This window comes from Spodoptera frugiperda, chromosome 4 (genome assembly GCF_023101765.2).
Source record: "Spodoptera frugiperda isolate SF20-4 chromosome 4, AGI-APGP_CSIRO_Sfru_2.0, whole genome shotgun sequence".
In the NCBI taxonomy this organism is placed as follows: Eukaryota; Metazoa; Arthropoda; class Insecta; order Lepidoptera; family Noctuidae; genus Spodoptera; species Spodoptera frugiperda.
In genome coordinates this window covers 1-24,510 of record NC_064215.1, presented here as the reverse complement: position 1 = coordinate 24,510, position 24,510 = coordinate 1, and the positions used below count along the sequence as shown (strand labels likewise).

Below are 24,510 nucleotides of genomic sequence, written 5' to 3'. Positions count from 1 at the left end.
CCATACCACAGCAGTGACTCACCATTCTGTTCAATCATTACAGATGTTTCACCTCATCTCATCTTCAAGAATGGAACAACTCCAACGCTGTGGCCCCAAGATGTACCATTCCCTGCTGACGAAAACAAAGAAGAGATCCAGTCAACTTTCGGCGACGCAGATGGACAGAACGGCGACCAGCGCGGCTCCTGCTTCTCACCAGGCGACACGGCGCAGTATCCAGCTTACTTCAAAGATACGAAAGGTCTCAATCATTCAGTTTTCAGCTCGGGTCTTTCTCTGCAATATTTGAAAGGAGGTAAGCTGCCCGACGTACTTGGAGGAAGAGCAATGCCTCTGTACGTGCGATGCCCAATATGCCAAAAGGAATTCAAACAAAAGTCAACGCTGCTTCAACACGGGTGTATTCACATAGAGTCGCGCCCTTATCCGTGTCCAGAGTGTGGCAAGCGTTTCCGACAACAATCGCATCTAACGCAACACTTGCGCATCCACACCAATGAGAAACCATACGGCTGCGTGTACTGCCCGCGCTTCTTCCGTCAGCGAACCATCCTCAACCAGCACCTGCGTATCCATACAGGCGAGAAGCCATACAAGTGCACGCAGTGCGGTAAAGATTTCAGACAAAAGGCCATTCTGGACCAGCACACGCGGACGCACCAGGGTGACCGACCTTTCTGCTGCCCAATGCCCAACTGCAGGCGGCGATTTGCCACAGAGCCAGAAGTAAAGAAGCACATCGACAACCACATGAATCCGCATGCAGCTAAAGCGCGGCGCGCTGATGCATCCAAGACCCCGCGGCCCCTGCCGCCTGCAGCCGCTGTGGTGAAGCCCGAGCTGTACTTCCCGCAGTGCTACGCTCCACCGTTCCAGCAGTTCCCCGGGTCGGGGGCCGAGTTCAAGCCCGCGGTGGGGCCTGGCGCGCCAGTGGCGTGTCTCCCGGCGCAGTGACCCGCGCCACCGCCGCGGTGGCACCCGGCGCCCTCTCACGCGCACGCGCACCACGACCTCTACGCCGCCGACCGCCTGTACAACTGAGCACGCGGCGACACAAGTATACGACCGCGCTCTGCGCGCCCACATTACCAGTAGTCGATGTATCATTAACCGGATCGCTGTAAAACGAGCTTCGATCTGTAAATAACGTCCTGTTTGTACTCTATCGGGAGTTCTGTCGCGATGTACAATTTCAAAGTTCATCACGTGTAGTGTTACCGTCGAAGAAGCGAATACAGTTAGCGTTTTTGCCCCGTAATCGTTAAGTTACCAAGTAAGAGTTAGTTTTCTCGGTGATTCTCGATTCTGCTGAAATGGTCGCAGACGCCCCGAGCAGATCTAGCTCGGAGATTAGGATTTAAAACACTTCGTTGAAATCTAAAAATTAAGAATTGATCTTTTACCACATAACAATATTTCGCGATGAATGTTTCTGGCGCGACGTTGTGCCTAATTGTAATAAATACCTATACATATTTTGTAGATGTATTAAGTTAATTTTATTTACGAGTATTAAGAGATAAAATCTGGCAAATTAATGGGGTTTTATACAGGAATCCATGATGCTCAAAATACGTTAAAAGTAACGATAAGGAATGATAGGAATTTACGAGTTAGGTGTAAAGAGAGTTGGGACACGAGTCTAACGCGGGATGAACATCGTGGGAGGAACACAATCATGAATGCAAACCAAAAACGTAGGTTACCTGTTGCCATCAACATTTACTTTGTTAGTGTTACGCGCGGTTCTGTTACATTTACATGTGAGATTACTGGATGTCTGTGTAACACTATAGGTGCCAAATAGCGTAGTGATTTTTAAATTTTTTCTACCAGCTTGTATTATAGTTGGCCTAGTTTAGGTTGTTACCAGTTTTTTCAACGATGTGACAAAATGAGATGCATTTAAGAGGAAAGGGTCAGACTGAGAGAGGACTGTGATAGCTAGGTAGGTTAGGTGTCTATTTCGCTCATTTAGCGTGTAATCTTCGTGTGTCGAGACGAGATCGGGAATCGTTGTGGGCTCGAGTGACTGTTTGAAAGTTGAAAGTTTTTCCTTTACGTTTTGTGCAAGTGCAAATTGCTTTTTATAATATATGAGTCGATTCGATATGAAAATCATTTATGTTCCTAAATTTTAATTATCTAAAACGTTTGTTTCTGTGGCTGGCAGGACGTGGCCGGCCCCTTCTTTTGCTTGACTGATTTGATAACATTATTAGGATGAGTGAGATTAGTAAAATTTACCATATAGGTAAAATGTGTGATGACGCAAAGTGCTTTGTTGTAGTTTGATCCAAGGGACGGAGGGTACGCCAGAGTAAATCTTATTTCTAATTTAGCTTAGACTATCGATTTTCGAATTACCAAGCAATTCGATCATTCATCGCGAAATAACTTAGAATTTAGGAAGAATAAAATATTATATGAATTTGTAACATTGCTGGAGTATGCTGGCGGTGCGTATGAGTCTCAAACATTACCGCATTCACGTCGTTTCCGTAGACAAAATGATGCAGCTCAAACCGATTGTATACGTGGATATGTAGGATTCATACTGAGCGAGGACACGGATATATTTAATATATCTGGCAAAAATCAAAATTCATAAAAATCAAAAGATGGTCAGGCCCAGACACTGTACGAGTCTCCCAGACTATAAACTACGAGCGACGCCAGGATATTCCAGCAAACTTTTTAACGTTTTACTATCTCTGTTTGTACGTATAGACAACTTATATAGCTTATTTTACTATATTATCGTGATGGTTTCGTTTTCCTACCGCATAATATGAACTGTTAATTAACTATAGGTGTAATAGTAAGGTGGATGCGTGGGAGTCACATAACCAATTTATTATTTGTCACTACGAAGTGATCGATGCAATATTATTATTTAGTGGGTTTATTGTGTGTTGATTTTACGACAAATTTATCGCATTGGGCAATTATGAAAATTAATCGGTCTGTTAGTTGTGAACGACGGCGCCGGCGCAGACTAATGTAATACTGTTAACGAACCAAACGATCTTGTATACGATTTTAATCGATTCCAAATCGAGTAGCACACTTGCGATAGCCTTAGATCACCAGTATCGATGAAGCGGTATACCGCCACGTGCACCGTTCACAACTGACGCCAAACCTAGCATTTTATTTTCCATTTTGATTTTCCTATCAAACTTTCGGAGGTTTACAATCAAAAACATCGTTATCGAAGAAAATTAGAAACATTTATCTTCCGTGACTAACGTTTTCCACATTGTTCACATGTGATCCTCCTAGAGGGCAGCACCGCGCCGCCCCCGCCTCCCAACACAATAGCATAGGATTCAGTTCTGTTATAGTTTATACGACACACGAGCAGCCTTATACAATAATAGTTGATAAGTATTTTTATACAATGAAAGATATATTTGTTCCATATTGGGCGGGGGTGGCGCGTCGCACCCTAGTACAAAGTTTGAATACAAACATACAACACAGTGCCATAGCCGAGAAATAACCTCAGATTTATACTTATTAGATTTTTATACCAATACAAATGGATTTAATTTTTAAATATGAAACAAGAAGTGATTAAGTATACAGAGATTACAGATGATATTTTATACATTTATTACATACAATATTATTAAAAAGGTAAATGTGAAATAGTCTTAAAGTTAGTGTTGTATGCAACGTGCTAAGTACCTAAGTAAGTACAGTTGTGTTACTTATACCGGAGTTGTGGAAAATTGATCCGAAACGCTATATATCCATTTTGCACAACTTTTAAAATCTTCAAATGCACGTTGGTTTTCAGAAATTTTTAATTTTCTCCTTACTACTTACATACATTCAGTGTGGTTATTGTAAATACATATCATTGGGAATTTTTGAGGCAGTGTTGCAACACAAGAAAATAATTTTGGTTTTTATTGAAACCGGAATGTTGCAGACAAAAATGTAAGCCAACAAATATCGGAACATCGATTTCAATTGATGATTTGACACAGGATGATTTAGTCATTTGGATGGAATTACTATAGTAAACATGTCCCAGGCTGTTCTGTTTGTATTGCTCACTGTTTTGTTAAGTTTTGCTCAATTACACGTGTATGTATACCTATAAAGTTAATCTTATTAGTTTGTATTGTGTACGAAATGATTTTGTAAAATATTATTTTGAGAGCACGGTTTTGCTTTCTTATGAAACTATTTTTAAGTGCTGAAAAGTTTCGACTGTACGCAGTCCCAGTAAGATTTCAATTTGAACATTAAAATTGGCAAATCTTGTAGTTCACAATATATAAACCATAGTAAACAGTGTCAAGCCGTGTATAAACGTGCCGTCCAGTTCTGATCGGATATCCATATAATACAGTATGTACCTAACTTGGATTATGTTCCCCGCTCATTTCATAACATTAATTAGGTTTCAAGCATGTTCCTAACCTTTATTGATACGTAATATTTATTTATACAGTACCTACACACATTTCTTACCGACTACCCATAGGATAGGAGTTAGATTCAGTAAATCATTTGCCAATTCTTGTCTAACAAACATTTCCTTCGATGGAATCAAATTCCAATATCTACAAGTTTATATCCATTACTGTCATACTCAGACATTTAATGATTACTTAAACTGTTCCTTAGTAACGATAACAATTGTTAAGGGCTGGGTTAAGTAACCATTAAGTGACTCTGAGTACGACAGTGAGACTCTCGGAGCCAAGACCTTCGATAGCAAAGTACCTAATGCAATTTTACCCATTCATAGCTAAACAACAACCATCTTCGTATTTTACTCAATATCAATATGCCTACTTAATTTTGTATATTTTTAAGTTGTTAAAAATAATAAAAGGAGAGAATAAGATTGCATTGTAAAAGAATACTTTGCATATAACATAATAATTATCAGGATAACGTCAATTGTATTAAATACAATTAAAAAAGCGATGTAAGTGTGACTGTAACATTGCAGAGTTTGATGAAACAATTAATTAATTTAGTTTTTAACTTTTAACAGAGAACTTACACTAACTGCCGTACTCAGAGACATTTAATGATTACTTAAACTATTCTTTAGTAACGATTTTGTATCGAAAACAATTGCTAGGTTAAGTAACCATTAAATGACTCTGAGTACGGCGGTAATTCCTTTCGTTTAATGCATTTATTTGTGATCTCACGGTGAAATTGTACGGTCTTACGTATATGTTGAAATTGGCGAATGCAAGTCGACCTACCAGTTCATTTTCTAATGAGTAACAAACACATATCCACATTATGCATTAATTTAAAACTTGCACCAAGCAATATATTATAAGTTATCGTGTATTCAACATTACCATTTAATTTTATTATACAAAACCAAGTTCCCATACATTTGTACATTATACACATAGGATACTTTTATGGTTTGGTCGCAATTAAACTGAATACTGTACCTACATTTATCAGGTACCAGTTTATGTCAGTGTAATATGTTAAATGAGCTTAGTGTAACAGTTTTTGTTTTATACTGAAGTTGGCTACGAATTATTTCAACGTCTTCCATTTACAGCGTAGTATACAGTATAAATATGGCGTTTTTAATTTGTGACAGTACTTTAAGTTTTTTTTTTATATAAATTTTGGGTTCATACATTAACGACTGCCATGTTGAACGGTACCAGAATATGTTGACAAACAGCCCTAATGTGTGAACCCGATAAGTGTTATTCGCATTATTGTATAGTTTATACATAAAATCGTATCACTGCAACTAGTGCAGTACCAGTGCAATACACTTGATTCTTTTGGCGATATTATTATTGTATAATTTATTTTATAAATGACTTATTTTAAAAATAGTTATTAGTGTTAATACGAATAATTGGTAGCCAACATAAACATGGCCTATAATGATAATTTGATAAAGTTAGTATACACGTAGCATTGTACCCACTGCCACTCGCCAACCGCTGTCGGAAACAATAACGATACAAAGTAATAATTTTTTATCACAATAGAGACTTGTTGAACCAGTTCCACAGTAAAATAAGTGTTGTTGAATTTTTTAATAAAAATATGGACATATTTAGATTAATGATCTTGTAGTCTGGATTGAGTTTTTTACAGATTTTATTAAATGCAAAGTTTTCAAGTATAATAAATGATGAAGCTACGTCGCCTACGCAGCTTATTTTTGCTACAAAACTTATTTTAAGCCATACAATAACAGTTTTAAATAATAGTACAATACATATACAGATTATACAATTATATACAATAGACATATACAATAAAGCGGTGATATTATACATATTTTATTTACAAGCGTTGTAGGCGGCGTACCTTGAGGCATAAGTTCGTTTCATTAATGGGTGCTGTTATATCATTAATTGTACATATTTATTGTAATATACAATAGTCTGGTAATTTTACACTGTTGTTAGGTTTCTACAGAGTTATCCTTGAGGCTGTTCCATTACTGATTAAATAAATACATAATATATTATTTACTCAAACAATATTTATAACAGATTTCCGTAAGTTACTGGATTGATTGTTTTTCTAATGTTATAGCAATAGAGGTTCATATAATGACAGTGAAATAAACATATATTTATATACAATAAGATGGTCTGATGGATCAGTATGGAACAGTCTCAGTCCATATGTTACAATAGAGTATATTTTCGTACATACCTACAGAGCCGATAGTAGACTATATGAAATTCATTTTAGACAATCCCAGAATACAAGATCGAACTTTTTACACACAACAGTAACAACAGACTTCAGTTTATTTAATATAGCATTATTACATATTTTGTGTTTCGATGAAAACAGTTGGTTGCGATATGGTCACAAAATCCAGGCGAAAAAAATTGTAACGTTGGCATTTGTCGAAAATAATGAAAAAAAAAACGGTATTATTACGAAAAAAAAAATTGTAAATATATTTTCTAGTTCTTCCAAAATGAATAATATCAGTATTAAATACAAAATTCAACTTTGGTTAGGTCAAAAGTGTAATTGTGTGATCTATAGTGAATTTTAGGATTTTTCTTCATATTATATAACTTTTAAAGGATATTTTTAATTATTTTTTAGTTAAGTACATTATTTTTTCTTTTTTTTCTTTAGATTGTATTTTAATTGAATTTTAATGATCTTGCCTAGAATTGCATTTACGTTAGTTACTTTATAATACGTTTGAAGTTGATACCATCGTATTTATGTATATTATTATTATTGTATTAAGGGTTTTGTTTGTTTTTTTGTCATTAATAGAAGTAAAATGTTGTAAAAAGTAAGCTCGTTGTATTTTATCAAATAAACACTTTTTAGTCCAACTGAAGCAATACGTTGCAGTTTTATTTCATTGTTCTATTTTATTTATTACCTATCCTGTAGTTTAAATTACCTTAAGTAAATGGCAAGTATAGTTATTGGACTTACCGCCGTACTCAAAGTCATTTAATGGTTACCTAACCCAGTCCTTAGCAATTGTTTTCGATACAAAATCGTTACTAAGGAATAGTTTAAGGAATCATTAAATGTCTCTGAGCACGGTAGTTAAGTGCTTTTCCTCAAGAGATATGCTATATAACTATGCTGAAGATGTAATAGCTAAGCTGTGAAACTATGTGACCGTTTCCACTAATACTAAGCTATGTAGCTGTGCGAGTAAGATGTGCTATGAAAATGTGCCGCCGCAAAGTAGCTGCACGAGGAAGATGCGCAGCTCGAGTATGCGATGTATCGATAGTAGGGAAGCCATCCATAGCCCGCATAGCACGCACAAATAACAATAAAACCCACATATTCAAATTCAAAAAATATATTTTCTACTTAACAACAACATACATATACAAATACATACACAACAGTAGCCCTAGTATGAGTTTAACCTTTAAAGTAATCGAAACGATAGCGCATTCCAAGCTTTGAGAGCTTAGTAGGAGTTCCCATGAACCAACCAATCACAACGCCGGACGCGCTCTCGTTTCGATCTCGTTTAAACGTTAAGCAAACTCGAACTAAGGCCCCAGATTGGCCAGTTCGAATAAACTAACCAATCAGAGCGCCGAACGAGTTGGGTAAAGATTACTCACCACGCCGAGTTAATTTTTCGATTTTTTCTTTATTGTTGTATATACATAGGTCCATGAAAGTTAGGCTGAGTAACAGACAATGTCCTAACATGTCCTTTTGAAGGTCTTTCTGGGACCTAAACATGTCCTGCAAATGTTTGGGAATGTAGGCATGTGAGTTGTTTGAAGATTTTTCGCTAAAACCCTGGAGTAGGATCTCCACTGTCTGGTCTGTTGATACTCTTTCGTTGCCTACTAAAGTGCCGTATAATCTGGAACAAATGTGTTAGATTAATTTTTAAATTGTTTACTTTTTTAATACGGTTTACAATAAACTCTACAGTTGGCAGGCAAGTCGGAGATCGCAGTTTACAAGGTTCAAGTTTATGAGTACCTAAGTGCTAATGCACGGTTTCTATAAAATGTGTAGTCCCTTAATGACACCCGCTGTAAGAGTAGTGATTCTGCTTTGGTGATAAATATGTCTGCTGTCGCTTACAAGGCAAATTGATAGCCAAAAAGATTACAAAATAATATGTACTAGATCACATGTTTGATGGATATACACACATTAAAGAATAAACTACACATTTTTGCAACGCACAACTAACGCCATCTACTTTAGTCACCAAATACAAACTTTATGTCCGAATACTCAAACGCTACTCAATTTTAAGACGCTCTTAAAACTAGTTCTGTCACTATCAATTTCTTTATAAAATGACAGAGATAGCACGATATTTAAGTACAACTTAAAATTGAGTAGCATTTCAGTATTTGGGCGTTAGTCACATTTAGCGAATAGCGACATCTATGGATGCCGTCAGTAAGGAATAAAGGCTACTCTTTCTGATTGAAGAATGACTCACATTAATGTGATTTTTTCGATACCTACTAGTAAGGCTACTTTAGCAAAAAATTGAAGACTGAACTGTACTAGGTAGGTAACGCTACTATCGAAAAAGGGTACGCACATTTTATAAAAAATCCTTGCAGTTGAAAGATTTACCCAAAAATTTTGCTAAGTTAATCGTTACTAATCCTTTGTTTCCATTTTATTTTCATTAACAACAAACCAAAGTTCCCATTTATCTTTCTGATTAACAATTTGAAACCTTAATACCATGAAATAAAGTTCAAATCGCTTGAATTTACTTATTACTGACTATGTGAAGTTCCAGTACGTACCTGTATGGAAGTGTAGGCCTTAGAAAATAAACTTTCTGTTTTAAAACATTCTCTTCATTTTGTTCGTTCGATCTGTAAGAAAAATCTTAATCTTACAATTTTACAAATAATATACGAAAATAAATCATTAATTAAACATTTTAATAGATCATGAAGCTTTCTTTAAAATAGATATCATAATTAAATGGATCAAGATTTTTTAAAAAAGGTATCATAATGTGATGGATCATAAATCTACAGAAAGGATATTAAATTATTATGATGGATCAAGAATCTACAGAGCAGCTATCAATGATGGATCAAACATTTTCAGAAAAGGTGAAAGGTGAAAAATTCAACATAACAGATTATGTTGAATCAAATTTTCTAGAAAAGTTATCATATTATGATGGATCAAGGATTCACAGAAAAGGTGATCTTAAGAATCATATCTACACATCGCTTACCCGGCTTATCATCAGGTCTGTCTGCTCGTTTGTACCTCTACTAACATAAAACTTTAACACTGAAAAATATAAAACTTACGATTCCTGTGGCATATTCCTAGAATTGATTAAAGCTACGATCATGGCCACCATCTGTGCCTTCTGGAGGTTGACGGCTAACACCTTGGGGTTGTTGGGGTCACTGCCCGCCGCCCTGAGGGTGGTGGGCGCTGCCTTCATCACGTATATGTCGGCTTCAGGAAGCTGCTGTGTTACTCGCCATGCCTAGATAGAAAGTAGTGTTTTAACTAAATAAAAAGTAGGTAGTACAGTGTTTATAAAACAACTTAATATCTTTCAATACTAAAGGATTGCCTCGTTGGTGGACTGATGGGATAGAAGGATGAGACAGTACTATCTATAGTAATTGATATTTATGTTATGTTGTATGTATGATTGCAATCGACTTGGCTCTGGTTCTGGTCGAGCGGCGAACTGCCTTTGTTGAAGCGCCTAGCCGTTGCTTCATAGCAACCTTTCCGACGGCCTAATTAGGCTCGTAATTTTAAGCAGGCATATTAATGCACGTTATGTCGTCACTTGCTCGTCATCATTTGTAATGTTAGCACCGAAATTATATCTCTCCGTTGTTTGAGTATTTCTACAGTTCTTTTATTCCTGCAAGACCTCATATTCCTCTACATGGTCCTTCGAGCCGGATATATGAAGATCAGCGGTTAAAATTGAAGAAAGGAATAATTAAGGATCGTCAATTAGCCAGCGTGACTTGCAGGTTTTTTGCAGGACAATTAGTTGGACTGCTCGTCCTCATATCATGTCACCTAGCTCGGCGACGGCGATAGAAGATCTTAGATCTCTATGATATTACAATTAATTCGGAGAGTATAAGAATCGAAATTGCGGAAACTGAGACCTTTTCTTTGTTACTACTGCTACAGTCACTCAACCAGTGCGCCAGTCATACCTAGTTAGTCAAAAATCTAATTACAAATTATAACTTACGATATCCAATATGTCTGTGATCTGAAACCTCTTGCCGTCCGGATAGTCTATGCCATAGTACTTCCATTCTAAAACTTCATAGCTGCTCTTGTCTATTAACGTCCAACTCACTGAGTTTACTGTTATGTACACTGATAGTACTGATTTACAGTCCTGTGAAGAAAGAGTTACATTTTTTAAACATGACCTTAGACTCTCCTGCCTATTATTATATTATATACTATTATAGCTACACTGTAATGTGAATGTATTTACAAACAGATACAGACCCAGACCAGAAACAGATTAAACCTAGAGTGTGTCCTAGGCAAGCATGTCACAGGCACCCCTCAGGCACTGCATCAGCAGTTAGGCACGCGTGTCTCGCGGTGCCCTAGACTCTTGTCTAATTTGCTTTAGACCTAATACAGTTTTACCCACAACAATAATTAGCAGAGGTCTTAGTATGAGTTTCTTTTAAGTTTAACGAGATTGAAATCTCGTTCAGGGCCGTGATGGGTATGCTCTTGTCTCGATCTCGTTAAATATAAAGCAAACTAGTACTAAGGCCTCATATCAGACAAATAATAAGGATGATGACAGAGTATGACTTCTATTGAAACTTGAGTAAGTATGACTTGTATATGATTTGTTGTAATGTACACAGATTACTTAATTGTGTGTGTATCTGTATGTGTAATTTTTATTTCCTCTGTCTACCTTACATTTGGGTGACAGCTAATAATAATAAACCCAATTCATTTATTACCTTCAAAACACTATCACTTAAATATGGATGTAAAATCTGCCCCTTAATTTTGCCATTTGTCTTCTTTTCTTTACTTGGACCACTGAGTATGCTTCTAAATAATTTATTAGCCGTTTTTTCTGAGAATCCATCGATATATTCTATGTCCGATAATGATTTCATTTCTCCATTACTACTTTTCCATTGAGAGAACCTCTTAACATTTGCTTTGCTTACTTCATAACTGAAAAAAGAAAGGGTTTTACGTATTATTTTAAAGATGTCTCATTATAGTTTATTTCATAATATTTAAACTATATTAACTAAAAATCATGGTTTACTCACAAAAATATACTGCAAAAAGCTATACTAGTTTCGAGTCACGGAGGGACTCTTGATCATAAGCTGCGTACGCAGACGAGGCGACGTCACGCAGCCTACCTTATATCAGTATATTTACGTAAGTAAACCGTTATTTTTAGTTAATGTAGTATGTCTTACATAAGATTTTATAAAAAAATATTTAAAGATGTTTTTGACAAACATTTTATTCAATGAAGTGAGAGAAAAGTAAGTTGAGATACTAAAATTAATTATATTAACTAATAAAATATTACCTAGAGAGGATATTATCATCCGAATTATTGATAACCTGCAATATTTTCTCCTTTTCGGTATCATTGTATTTCTGGTCTAATCCTTCACTAAAATAACATTTTGAGACGAGAGACACTCGGCAACCCAAGCACAGTGGACTCTGAAAGTACTTCCCATTTAGTATATTTAATTATTTTATACATAACGATATGAAATCAAACACAACCAACCAATATTCTTTTCGACGAATTTACGACGTTTAACATCATTTTATTGCAATAAAAATATGTGTTCTGACTGAATCATATAACGTTATTGTTTTATTTAACAGATTAAAGCTTTAAAACTTTATTATAATAATCTTAGTAAAAATAATTCAACTTGTTTACTATTTTTATAACCTCCAATTTTGAGATTTCGTTTGATTACTTCAAGTCAATGTCAATATGACACACATGAGTGACAGTGACGGCAACTGATTGGAAACCAAGACTTTGTACTCGAAATAACCGTAGTAATCTGGGATTTTTTTTAATTATAAAGTAATTACTTTAATATTCCAGGACACGGTTAATTAATTTTATTAAAAATAATATATTGTTGCCACGATTGTTCCTTTGTAGTTCCTGCTGATTCACTAGCGTCATCTGTTGACAACAAATGAAACGAAATACAACATGCCGCCTACCAAACTGGAGTTAGAAAATCATGAAGGTTCGATGCAATTAAAAACTTGTTCAAAATATTTGCAACAGATGTCACTAGTTGCGGACAGAGAACATTAACATTTTGTGCCAAGAATAAATTATCATAGTCCTATGCTGGTAGTCGTAATACGTAGATAGCTTGTTTTCATTATAATATGCAGTATTGGTTTCGGTGTGCATTTATTTTGTCAATAATTGCAATGCTACATAGCTCTTTTTCCTTGAAATACATGTTGTACGTTACAATATAATAATTCATCAAAGTCTATGAAGGATAACAAACCGACACATACTTCTGCATTTATTCACCTATAGCAGTACTATATTATTATAATGCCATAATAATTACCTAGGTGGTACCTTCATTAGTGGAAATGTTTCTTAACCCTAAGGTTAACTATAAACTTTGGAACGGTAAATTGTATTCACTTCAGTTCTGTATCTATTCCATGGTATCCACCTACTCCATACCTACCTATCAAACAAAGGCAAATGACATTTGAACAATTCAAAATTGGAAAACAACAAACAAAAGACTTAAGAACAAATGAGTTGGCGGATGACAAAACGTCAAAATCGTGTATTTTTAGATGAATGAAAACATTAAAAGAGAGTTGTTGAACTGGGTGCTTTCAATAAGTAATTTACAGATTTCACCAGTTACGTTTTAAGTAGATGCCTATCTGGTTTACCCAACATTGAAGGAGTGAGCATGGAAGAAGTAAAATATACAAATAAAGAATAGAAGTAAGTTCGTATAGCAGATTCTCGTAAACTTGTACGCATCAGAGCAGGACAACAACATATCTTTTACTCGCTTCGACTCGCGAAGCGTCGCACAACAAAATGGCGCCCACTGCCCATCGACATTCACCGTGTGGCTTCACGCACACATCGAACGATTTCGCATTTGACGATCTTCTTTGCTTCGAGAGAGTTCGCTCACGACGACGCTTATTCTATTTTACTGCTAGACTGCACTTTTCTGAAGACTATTAGGTGAGTTTTGCTTTACCTATTTGTTTACAAATTCACAGGGGACATGAATAGAAAAATATCAACTGACTTTAAAAAAAATACAACCAATTCTTCTGTCAAATATTCTATGACTTGATGTTCAAGGACGATCGGTCATTGACTGGGGCCTAATTTTTTTTTTCAAGGACATTGAAAGATTTTGTGATCCTTATTTTTTTTAAGAATTTAGGTTCGGAATTTGCTTAATCCAAAACTCAAAACTTCAATCAAAATAATTTTAAGATGGGCATAGGTAGTACCTTATAAGTAGGTATCTACTTATACCTACTTATCTCATATCGGGCGAGTAGACATGGCAACGTCGCCACTTCTTTATTCCACCAACCAGCATAACTTGGTATTTGGTACGCGGTAAAATGACCCGACGTTGATAGTAATGTTATAAAAAGCCGTTTTATTTTCTTATTGTTTTAGCTGGCCTAACATTGCTCTCAACTTCGACGTGGCACCGGCATAATTTCATACTTCCTAAACATTATTTCATGTAGACTAGCGAGTGACATTGACTGCAAAATTGATATGCTGGCTGGTGAGCAAAGCCGTCACGAACTTGTTTGTGCAGCGTTGCCAAACCGCTGGCGCTGGGCGCTGCCACTCTGCTATAACGTTACCTATCTCTACTTACTCATATCTCTATTTCTGCTGTGTATGATAAGGTTCTTGTTCGATCTCTACGTTTGATTTGTTGATTAAATCTTCCAGACTTTTACTCTAACCCATTTCCTACTTTAGATTTTTCTAAGAAATAAATGTTTTGTAGAGTTGGGCAAAAAATCAAAAACAGATATGAATTATGATGCATTTTCGTCTTTATAAAGCAAGAGAATCTTGGGTCTTCTACATCTTGTGTACAATATTTTTGTCAAACGAAGGAAAAACATCTTCGAAAATATTGTATTTTTCAGCCATCTTGTTTATTGTCCAGTACATGGAGAGACTGACGTAGCTTCCTCCGTCTCGCTTACTCCTAGGTCATTTCGAATGTTCAGCATCATTCTGTCTTTATTTGCACCGGTTTCGTCTACTATGTACAAACTTAGCATCAGTACTTGTTGACATTAATAAGTATTATTAAAACGATAAGATTATACATATAATTAGACATAGGTATGTACCTACAAATAAATAGGCAATTTTTCCATACCCAATATAATAAAACTAAAAAATTCATCATTTTGTCAGATAATTCTAATTAATTATTATTTAGTTTTCTATTATTCGACATATCAAGTGGAAACACATTATTTGAAAAAACACTAACCCACTTTTTGCTTTGTTGGAAGTCGGAAACACTAACTGTTTTCCGTCCATCGCCGCTTCACCGAACACGCTGGTTAAGTATGCCACAACCAAAGCAGTAATGAATGACGCGCTTACAGTTTCAATACAATCGAGTGCAAAGATTCTACAGATTATGTCATAATAATTTTCCATATTTTTTATTCTGGATTGATTATTCCTTCTTTCTGATTTTTGATGGAATGTCTAGATAGGTGTCCTAGATAGGTATGGGACTAAACCTAGAACGGTGGCTGGTGTATAGAGAAATTTATACATCTTCTAAACGTATGCAAAGCCTATCTGTGACATTGCTTCGTTTCAGCCTAGGCAAAGGCAAGGCGAATATGTGATTATTTTAGCATATATTTTACAAACATTGAAAACATTCTATTTTTTATAGTGACGTATTACTGACATATAGCTCTGTTCGGGTGAGTTCGGCTCCGATCGTGTGGTCTCGGCAGCGAGTCGAACGACCCACTCGACTCGGCTGGCAGCGTATGAACGGCAACATCGCTTGCTCGAACACGTTCACGTTATGGAACTATTTTTGTGATATTATTTCTCTCATTTCTCACGTTTTCTTTGTTTTATTAAATTATAGTCTTTTGAATTAAAGGGGCTATTTAATATTATCTAGCTTTATCGTTTATTTTAACAAAAATCATCAAAAGCGGACCAACAATTGTACAGAACCCAAACGACTAGACGACCAGAAGTCGATCGAAGCGATCTTGAAATTTATTTCTCTTGTACATGGGCACTATATAGGTAACAATACAATCAAATCTACAAATAGATACTTATTACTAAAAACCTACATACTAATATGTAAAAGAAACATGTTGCATTGGACATTTTTATTACCTACTCTACCTCATTGTCGAACGGCTGTCATAAACATCATCCTATAACAAACAGAAACAGAAGTAGAACGCAAGAGAATGAGCCGCCATTATCGGATACGTAACATGACCTCGCTGCACACGATAATAAACGGAGTACTAAGTAGTGAGTAGACCAAGGAGCAACGCTCGCGACTGGCCGATAGTAGCGTGTTTTCCTTTTCCTTTACTTGAAACGTTAATTTTGCTATCTCGCTCTTTGGCCTCCACGTGGGTACAACGATATCGAAACTCAACTCTCTGTGTCGCTATACTCAATGCCTCAGTCCGTTCGTGTTTCATCGACGCTCTCTGTCGGGAATGCTCGGCAGAATGTGGCCGCCATTTTCTTCTCTCTCTATCTGCTGCTAGCAGCGGCAGTGTTGATTCAAACGCGGAACCGGACACCCGTATACTGTCACGTTTTGTATTCTTCTCGTCTGTTCTTCTACAGGGTGAGCGGAAAGAAGTAAGATTTTAAAAACATTACCTATTGTGTTTGTAGTATCAAGTATGTGTAGCGGAGGGTGGGGATGAGTCGCGGAGATTCAAATTAATCGCGATGGAGCGTTTCACGGGTTCGCAGCGTGCGTTTTGTGTAAAAAATTACTACAGAAATGATGGATCGTGCATTGTTGTTCGTCGCTTATTTCGGTCTGAATACGGTTTGCAAGATCTTAATCAGTGTCCCAGTGCAAGTGTAATTAAGTCTTGGGTTAAAAACTTTGAATCTACTGGTGCGACTTTAGACCAGAAACCTGCAAGTCATCCAACTCCTATAAGAAAAGAAGAAACAATTAACAGAAGTTCTAAAACTTCAGTCCAACGGAATCCTGGACGGTCAAGTCACAAGCGGTCAGCTGAACTTGCTGTACCTAGGACGTCTTTGCGTCGTATTAAGACGAAAGATCTAAGTATTGTTAATTCTTTATTTATTTGTTCTCTTGTATAAACTTCTTTGATAGCAACCTATTCTCTATGCGACGGTTGACATAATAAACAAGCGTGGCTGTGACGTTTGTGTCAAATGCATGGATGTGCACGAGTGCAGCGGACGTTTTTTTTCTAATGTTGAAATGTTTTTATTCCGTATAACTATACAAAAAAACTTTTGCCCACTTTCTGCCTTGTAACTAGTATTTTTTTCAACGTTTTACTTGTTGTTATGTAAATAGATTTTTTTTTATTTGTGGTCAGGATAAATATCCTCATAACATCTGTCAAATTGATTCAAGCGATTTTAGCTTTTATGTAAATGGCACAAGGTCTAACATAGTTTTCGCTAAGTTATCATATTTTTTTTTTATTTATCTGTTTGACCATAGAATATATTTTTGTAATTCAGGTATTAATTTATTTGTCATCATTAGTTTAGAAAAAGCTTTACGGTTTCGTTACTTTTGGTCCTTTTTGACACAAAATAAAATGAGGAGAAAAAATCCACGGTGTATCGTAATATTTTTTATTTTATTTTATGAATAACGATCCCCAAAATAAGTTTGTATTTTTTTAGGATGTGGTGTTTCGTCGACTCGAGATGAGTCATCATTTTAACACAACTAAGTTCAGTTTTGTTTTTTTTTTGTTGAATTACTAGGAATATCATAAGACTAACTGTTTTCGCGGCTTCTTGCCTCTGGTGATGGAGATTTTAGATTTTTCCAGGTTAAACGCAGTTTATCTCTTTACCAAATTTTATCCAAATCAGTTCAGTCATTTTGGCGTATTATTCTTCTAACCATGGTGTTTGTACATTCATCGGTCGGAGTATTTTATACAACTAATCGATTTTGGTTGGCACTGGTTCGCTCAATAGTCTCCATACTGCTTTCCACGTTCACCTCGTTCCATTTATTTCGCTAGACCTGGAGGACTATATCTCGCTCTCTCTCACACGGCTTAGATACGCATTGTGTGAATGCAACAGCCGTCTGTCACGTCTTTCGCTTGATCATTTGGCGATCAGCGGTGCAGTTGGGCTCTAAGCGAGTGGGGAATTTATTCTGGTATTTCATTCGACATCAGATGGCGGCCATCTTGATTCGATGATCAGCATTGTATATTAAATCACTTATTTACGTTAAAGCAACGCACATTTTAATGTTAATTTTCGCACCTGTGCAATTTACTTAACCGCTTATTCATATTGAGATAATTTTTCATCCTAGCCTTTTTGGCATCCAGTTAGAATCTGTTTATTGGGCTTTCACGTCATGTTATGTCAATGGAACAGAGTTATCATATTATTTGAAATAGAATTATGTATTAAACAAGCCCGTGAGGCTTGGCGAATTGGGTAGTTGGAATTAATTATATGCAAAATTATTTATGTAGGTATGCGTAATTGGTTACTGATTAGGTTAACCTCAAAAATGGATCACAAAATATACTAAATCATTTTGCATCCACCTGTATAATATAAACGTGTCCTTTTTCTTTAGGTGTCCGGAGTCCGAATTGAACATCTGTTTTTTTTTTAATATTGTTTATATTATGTACATGTTTTATTTTTTTATTCTTCGCTAAGTTTTTTTTTCTTACCGTGTTTGGTTCTTCAGTCTTATCTTCCGAGTGAAAATAAGATGAGAGGAACATTTCCTATCGGCGCTGACAAATCAATGTTGACCTTAGCCCAAAAGAAATGGGGAATCACAATCCATCCTCCTCAAAATCGATACGATATCCTTCTTTCACCGTCATCGTGGTTGGTTAATAGGGCAATGACCAATAAAACTTTATTTTACGGCCTGATAGATCAGGGTCAATGGCGACTCGCGATATTCGCAGACCATGTAGGCTAAATACCAATTTGAAACGATTGTGGGAACAAAACTTTTTAGGAATTTGCACGACCAAAATAAAACATCCTATTTCAAAGAAACTGATTTGTTGCTATTTTTAGAACATGAATATTGATTAGATCATTCAAAGAAGCCAAATGGGAAGCTGTAATAACATTTTAATTTCTTTACCGCCTACATTTTTTTATATTTCGTTTTATCCCAAGTTGGTTTACCTGTTCTAACTAATGTCAACTAACCCTTCGACCCAGTGGCCTTATGTAACTTTTTCATGTTCCGTAATTTCGCAACATTGTTTTAAATATTTTGGTCCTGCCTAAGCCCTTTGTTAGTACGAAGCCGGATTACGTCCGTCTTCGGAAGGGCGTAGCTTAACCAATCCTCTCAGGATTTTCGCTTGAATCCCATTTCGAGTCGTCAAGCTTGATGCGGGAGTACTTCGATCGTTGAGCGTCTCTTGTTAAGAGTGTCTTGTATTGACGTTTCGTAAATTGTGTGGGCATTCTCGCCGGCAAAAATTCGTAACAAATTCTTGTTTAGTTACATCGGAAAGGGCTTTTTTATGGAATAGGGCAAACGGGCAGATGGGCCACCTGATGGTAGGTGATCAGCGCCGCCCTTGGATACCCGCAACATCAGAGGATTCATAGATGCGTTGCCGGCCTTGAGGGCTCTTATTTTTAGGGAAGGTTGACAAACTCCTTTTTTGTCTAGTCCCTGGCCTGCGGGCGATGCTGGTAAAATAACGCTACACAAATGTTCTACGTTGAATGGTTCTAAATGTAGTAATGAAATTAGATTTTTAGTTCAAGTTCTCTTCGAACCTTTCCTGATTTTTTCATTTTTTTTCTGTGCCTGTTAATATGTTAATATGCATACTCATCCTGATAAATGGAAGCTAATTATTTATAGGTTATATTCGTATATTTTCCTGGTTTTTGATTGATTTTGGTTTTGTAAGAGAAGCCATTGATCATAACACGGCGTTCCGTTTCGCGCATGCGGGATCGTGATGTCTGCGTCGTTTACGCTTGATCATAAATGAACTATCTAGTGTTCCCCAAACGGTCTGCGTGGACTTTATCACGACGTGAAACGTTCGCGCCTCTTCGTTGGGTCTGCTCGGTCGCGCGCGTAGACGGTGCTTTCAGTTTCGAATTGTTTCTCATAGATGGCGTTACTTGTATCGTAAATATACTGTCAGTGTCAATGTACTGTCATGGTGCGGCTAGGGTTAGTTTACGGTTTACGAATTTGTTTTTTAATTAAATAGTAGCTATATCTCGACGAAATTAACAGATTTTCTAAACTAGTATGTAGAATATGATGTTAAAATAAATTACTCATCGGATTTTTATTCCTGTTTCAGGTGCGGCGTCAGCTTCTGCAAAAAAGGGAAATGATAAACAATGCAATTAATTATTGACTCGGAGCCTGGTCTAGCCATAGAAAAAGATATGTCTGCGATCGGCGATATTGAGAAAGTTGGCAATGGCAATATCGAGCAACTTAGTGGGAATAACTGCAACGGAAACAAAGAAAACATTAAAGATGTTAACATAATTACAAATGACAAACAAAGTATTGATGTGGATGCTGGACCCGAGACACAGAGCGAAATAAAACCAGTGAATCCTGAACCGAAGATATGTAAAGTAAAAACTGAAGGAACTAATGACTCTGTCGTAAATGGCGAAGTAAAAAAAGAATCTCAAAGCAACAGCTGTAACGGAAAAAGTGTGAGCACCCCTGTCAGTGCAAAGGAACCGATAGTAATAAAACAGGAGGTAATTGACAGTAAAAGTAATAGTAATGTGAACAATAAGGACCAAAATAAAGATTCTGCTGCAGAAACTTCTTCAAACAAGGATATAGCATCTGCTGATCATACTAAAGCGGTCTGTAAAGTTGAAGTAGTAACTGATGAGGTTGATGCTGCAACACATAATGTTGGACCAGTATCCGATACTGATAAGATTGTATCACCAATTACTAAGGTTGAAATGACAACAGATGATGTTGAAGCAGTATGTGTTAAGATTGAAGGAAATACTGATGACACAGCCGATTTAAGCAAACCAACATCTGATTCTGTAACACCTGCAGTTGTAAAAGTGGAAGTAGCGATGCCTAGTCCTAAAGATGATGTACAAGTCATTGAAGACCCAGTGGAAATAAAGGAAGATCCCGATGTTGTATTGTCTGAAGAATCAGAACATACCAAAAAAGTGGATTTGACAGAAAATGACAAAAAAGATGATAATAGTCCAGTGACGGTGGAAATAACTGACACTGAACCTGTTGCATCAAGCAATGAAGCACCAATTGAGTTAAAAGATGACATGGACGTAGAAGTTATTGAAGAACCAAAAACATGTGAACAAAGTTCTGTAAAACAAAGTAAAGATACATCTAGTACCCCTAGCAATACTGTAGAACAACCTGTTGTATGTAAGTTATCTAATACACTAGATATATTGTCTGATGATGATGAGGAGCCTCCAAAAAAAGAACCTGCCAAGGTTCAAGAGAAAGATGATAAACAATGCATTAATATAGAGGATGACGATGACATCATGCTCATTGATGAAGACACAAGTAAGACTGAAACACCTCCAACTGTAAATAATAGTGTTAAGGAGGGTAACTCTGACAAAGTTGATGGTAAAACTGATTCCGAAACTGGCGAAAAACCTCTTGGAGAAAGTGACTTATTTGCAAACAAAGAATCACAAGGTTAGTTACTATTTTTAATTTTCAAATACTATTTGATATTGCTTATGCAATAAATAGCATTGAAATAATAGGCATAAATGTTTATATGTAACATAAAGATTTAATATTTGTATCATAAAGTAACCACCATTATTATTCACATTTCAGATTTAAAACCTGCGGAAGAAGTAAACTCCACGACTTTTGAAATTGACATCAGTGAAAAGCAAGAAATAGAAAAGATCCAGGAAATTGAACCAGAACTACCCCTTATACCTGACAATTTTCTAAAATCAGCCAAAAAGAATATTGCTGACATGACAAGGGAAGATTTGGAAGAATTCTGTATATTGAAAATAGTAGAAAGTATAGTGGACAGAAGTAGCCTAAGTGATATTAAACAAAAACTAAAAACTGTAGCTCAAGGCGTTGAAGAGTACAGGAAAAAAGTCACTATGCTCACAAAACAAAATCTAGATCTTCAAGTGGTTTTAAAATCAATTCAGGAGGAACAGAAAAAGGTTAAACCAGACGCACCTATTACTCCTCTCAAAATAACTCGGTCTGTGGGCATGCAAGTGTATATGGAAAAGACAACACCGAGAAGGAAAGCTATTACACAGCCCCAACAGAGTCAAAGTCCCAGTAATCCCACACAAGTCGCGAGCCGACAATCTGGGAAGGTAATGACAGCAAACACAAGTAGTCCTAGGCCTCAGAAACCACTGCCTAGTAACCAGAATATACCTGTACCTAGGCTAGTGCCAGCCAACAGCCCGGCTATAAAATCTCCAAGTTCTATACCTCTAGTCGTCAATCAAACAACTCCAGGGAAAACTGGCACTCCCATGCCAAATGGAGTGAAGAATCCCTCACCACTAAAACCTGGTGAAAAAAGACAACACAGCAGAGTTATGTCTGTGACAGTGGACTTAACTGACGATGAGCCACCAGCAAAAGTGAACAATCGCACATCACCAGCACCTCCAGTTAGAGTAGTTCCATCTCAGAATCTGATGCCTGCTTCAAGACAATCATATCCAGTAGGTGTAAATAATAGTCCAAGGAAGGTTTACATTCCTATTAGTGGGCAGCAGAATCAGAATATAAGACCTGGACAGACAATTATGTTAAAAGCTGTTGGATCACCAGGTAAATTGTTTTAATTCAATATGTAATGTCAATTAACTAATGATCATCACTGTGTGACAGCAAATCATTTATATATTCCCACTTATCTGTTAATTTCTTTTCAGGTTTAAGGCCTAAGGGTCCTACTCCTCCAGTTGCAAGAGTACAAAGTAGTTCGATTAGAATGACCAGCAATGTAAGGCCACAATCGTCAGGCAGACATCCAGCTCCTCTACCTGACGCAATGAAGCAGTACCAGCCACCAAATTGGAAAGCTTTACCACCAGCACCAGAAATCAAATTGTCTAAAGTGGAGAATGGAATAGTCATATCTTGGAAAATAGAAAGTTACCAAGAAGACTGTCATGAGGAGATAGCAAGCTACCAATTGTATGCATACCAAGAAACGTCTTGTCCCCCAAGTACAACATTATGGAAAAAGATCGGAGATGTCAAAGCATTGCCTCTACCTATGGCATGTACTTTGACTCAGTTCATGGCTGGATTCAAGTACTACTTTGCTGTAAGAGCAGTAGATATCAGGTCCCGACTAGGGCCCTTCAGTTTACCCGGGAGCATACTCCTACTGAATAAATTGTAAGACTGATGTTGTGAATGGACCATGCTGAAACCTGCAATGTCATACATTGTAGAGTGCTTACATGCGAGTGTAATTGATAGTGTTGTGTTTGTTTTAGTTAATTATTTATTATTATAATTTGTGGCAATTGTTTAAAACTTTTTGAAAAAGAACTTTTTTCTGTGAACTGCTCATCACTAGTGCTATTCTTGTTATGATGTCAGAGTACATATGGTAGGGTTTACATGACAGGCAGAAAGTGGGTGGGTACTGTCCACCTTTATTTATCTGTGATGTAACACTTATGATTTTTCCATATTCCTCTTCTTTGCAATTGATTACACTGAGTCTGTTATATGTTTTTGTTGTATAGTTAGTGTATGAGAAATCTCGATGATGACTGATTGATTGATCTTTTGAACAATTAAAAAAAAGTAGAATGTAGCATGCGAGTTGATAAAATTGTAAAGGTGTAACTTAAAATTTGCCAGTACTATCTACAGGTATATTCCGAAGTAGGTATGTATTTTATTAAATTGTAATTCGTAATCTAGGTACATTACTGCCTGTATAGAATGTGGATATTTCGGATTCCTACTTGTGATTACAGATTTAAAATCTATTTGTGTTTTTATTATTCCCTTGCTATGCTAATCGCTGACCTTCTTTCGGTCGTTGACCTTTTTACCACAAGGAAATACTCGAAAACAAAATCCATAGATTTTTGTCGTTGACAATTTTTCGCTAAAAATAGTAGAGTACGTGAATCTATTGAATAGGTATGTTGAAAGCATTGGTAAATAGTTTACCATAGTTGGTATATAAAAATAAAACATTAATTTGGATTCGCAATGTCCTCATTATGACAAAATGTTTATATTCGACTACGCATAATATCATCAAATTGTAAAATTACGTCGATAATAACGTAGATATTTGGTGATTTTATTAAATCAGTATAAAATTGAATTTCTACAACGATTGTAGCGCCTCTGTTTGGGCCAATGTGAATTACAGATTTAACACAGATAACATTACATTTCATTATCTGTGGAAATTAGTTTCATGACGTTTGACAGGGTTATAACGTAAATAGAATCGTACCAAATTGGTAGTTTTTAACATATAAAGTGTATTCAGTGATTTTTTGAAATACCGGCGTGATTTTTGTACTGAGTACTAGATTTAAGGATAAATCAATTCAATCTGCTTTCAAAAATTAATTTCACTTATTTTTTTGGTATCAGATTAGGTAAGTCAATAATTTTACTAATACTACTTTCTGATTGAATTTAGAATGAAGTTTATTTGTTTAGTTTAAAGTTAACGTTATTA

General features: G+C 36.2%; 3 protein-coding genes across 8 annotated transcripts in view; 2 read left to right on the top strand and 1 right to left on the bottom strand.

The window, feature by feature from the left end:
* Window positions 1-7,366, top strand: part of LOC118272439 (zinc finger protein 287) — a 57,083-nt gene extending 49,717 nt beyond the window's left edge. For both annotated transcript variants that reach the window (XM_035588957.2, XM_050693533.1), the window contains exon 3: window positions 44-7,366. In XM_035588957.2, coding sequence (XP_035444850.2) covers window positions 44-957 — 914 coding nt within the window. In that variant the 3' untranslated portion in view covers window positions 958-7,366. The remainder of the gene's footprint in view (window positions 1-43) is intronic.
* Window positions 7,367-7,809: 443 nt separating this feature from the next.
* LOC118272848 (uncharacterized) lies at window positions 7,810-12,471 on the bottom strand. The gene is made up of 7 exons (XM_050693269.1): window positions 12,269-12,471; window positions 12,059-12,198; window positions 11,463-11,685; window positions 10,715-10,867; window positions 9,792-9,976; window positions 9,267-9,338; window positions 7,810-8,350 (listed from the first exon to the last, which is right to left on the bottom strand). Exons 1-7 carry the CDS (start codon window positions 12,305-12,307, stop codon window positions 8,092-8,094), a joined length of 1,071 nt encoding a protein of 356 aa, XP_050549226.1. The 5' UTR covers window positions 12,308-12,471; the 3' UTR covers window positions 7,810-8,091.
* A 1,083-nt stretch (window positions 12,472-13,554) lies between these two features.
* LOC118272496 (activating transcription factor 7-interacting protein 1) lies at window positions 13,555-23,797 on the top strand. Of its 5 annotated transcripts, none has more exons than XM_035589041.2 (4): window positions 13,555-13,744; window positions 20,119-21,485; window positions 21,633-22,616; window positions 22,721-23,797. In XM_035589041.2, the coding sequence occupies exons 2-4, from the start codon at window positions 20,159-20,161 to the stop codon at window positions 23,194-23,196; spliced, it is 2,787 nt and encodes a 928-aa protein (XP_035444934.2). In that variant the 5' UTR covers window positions 13,555-13,744; window positions 20,119-20,158; the 3' UTR covers window positions 23,197-23,797. The 5 variants fall into 5 exon arrangements, with proteins under 5 accessions (XP_035444934.2, XP_035444937.2, XP_035444935.2 ...); XM_035589044.2 differs by lacking the exon at window positions 13,555-13,744 and adding an exon at window positions 16,247-16,403; XM_035589042.2 differs by lacking the exon at window positions 13,555-13,744 and adding an exon at window positions 16,248-16,417.
* The last annotated feature ends 713 nt before the right edge of the window (window positions 23,798-24,510 follow it).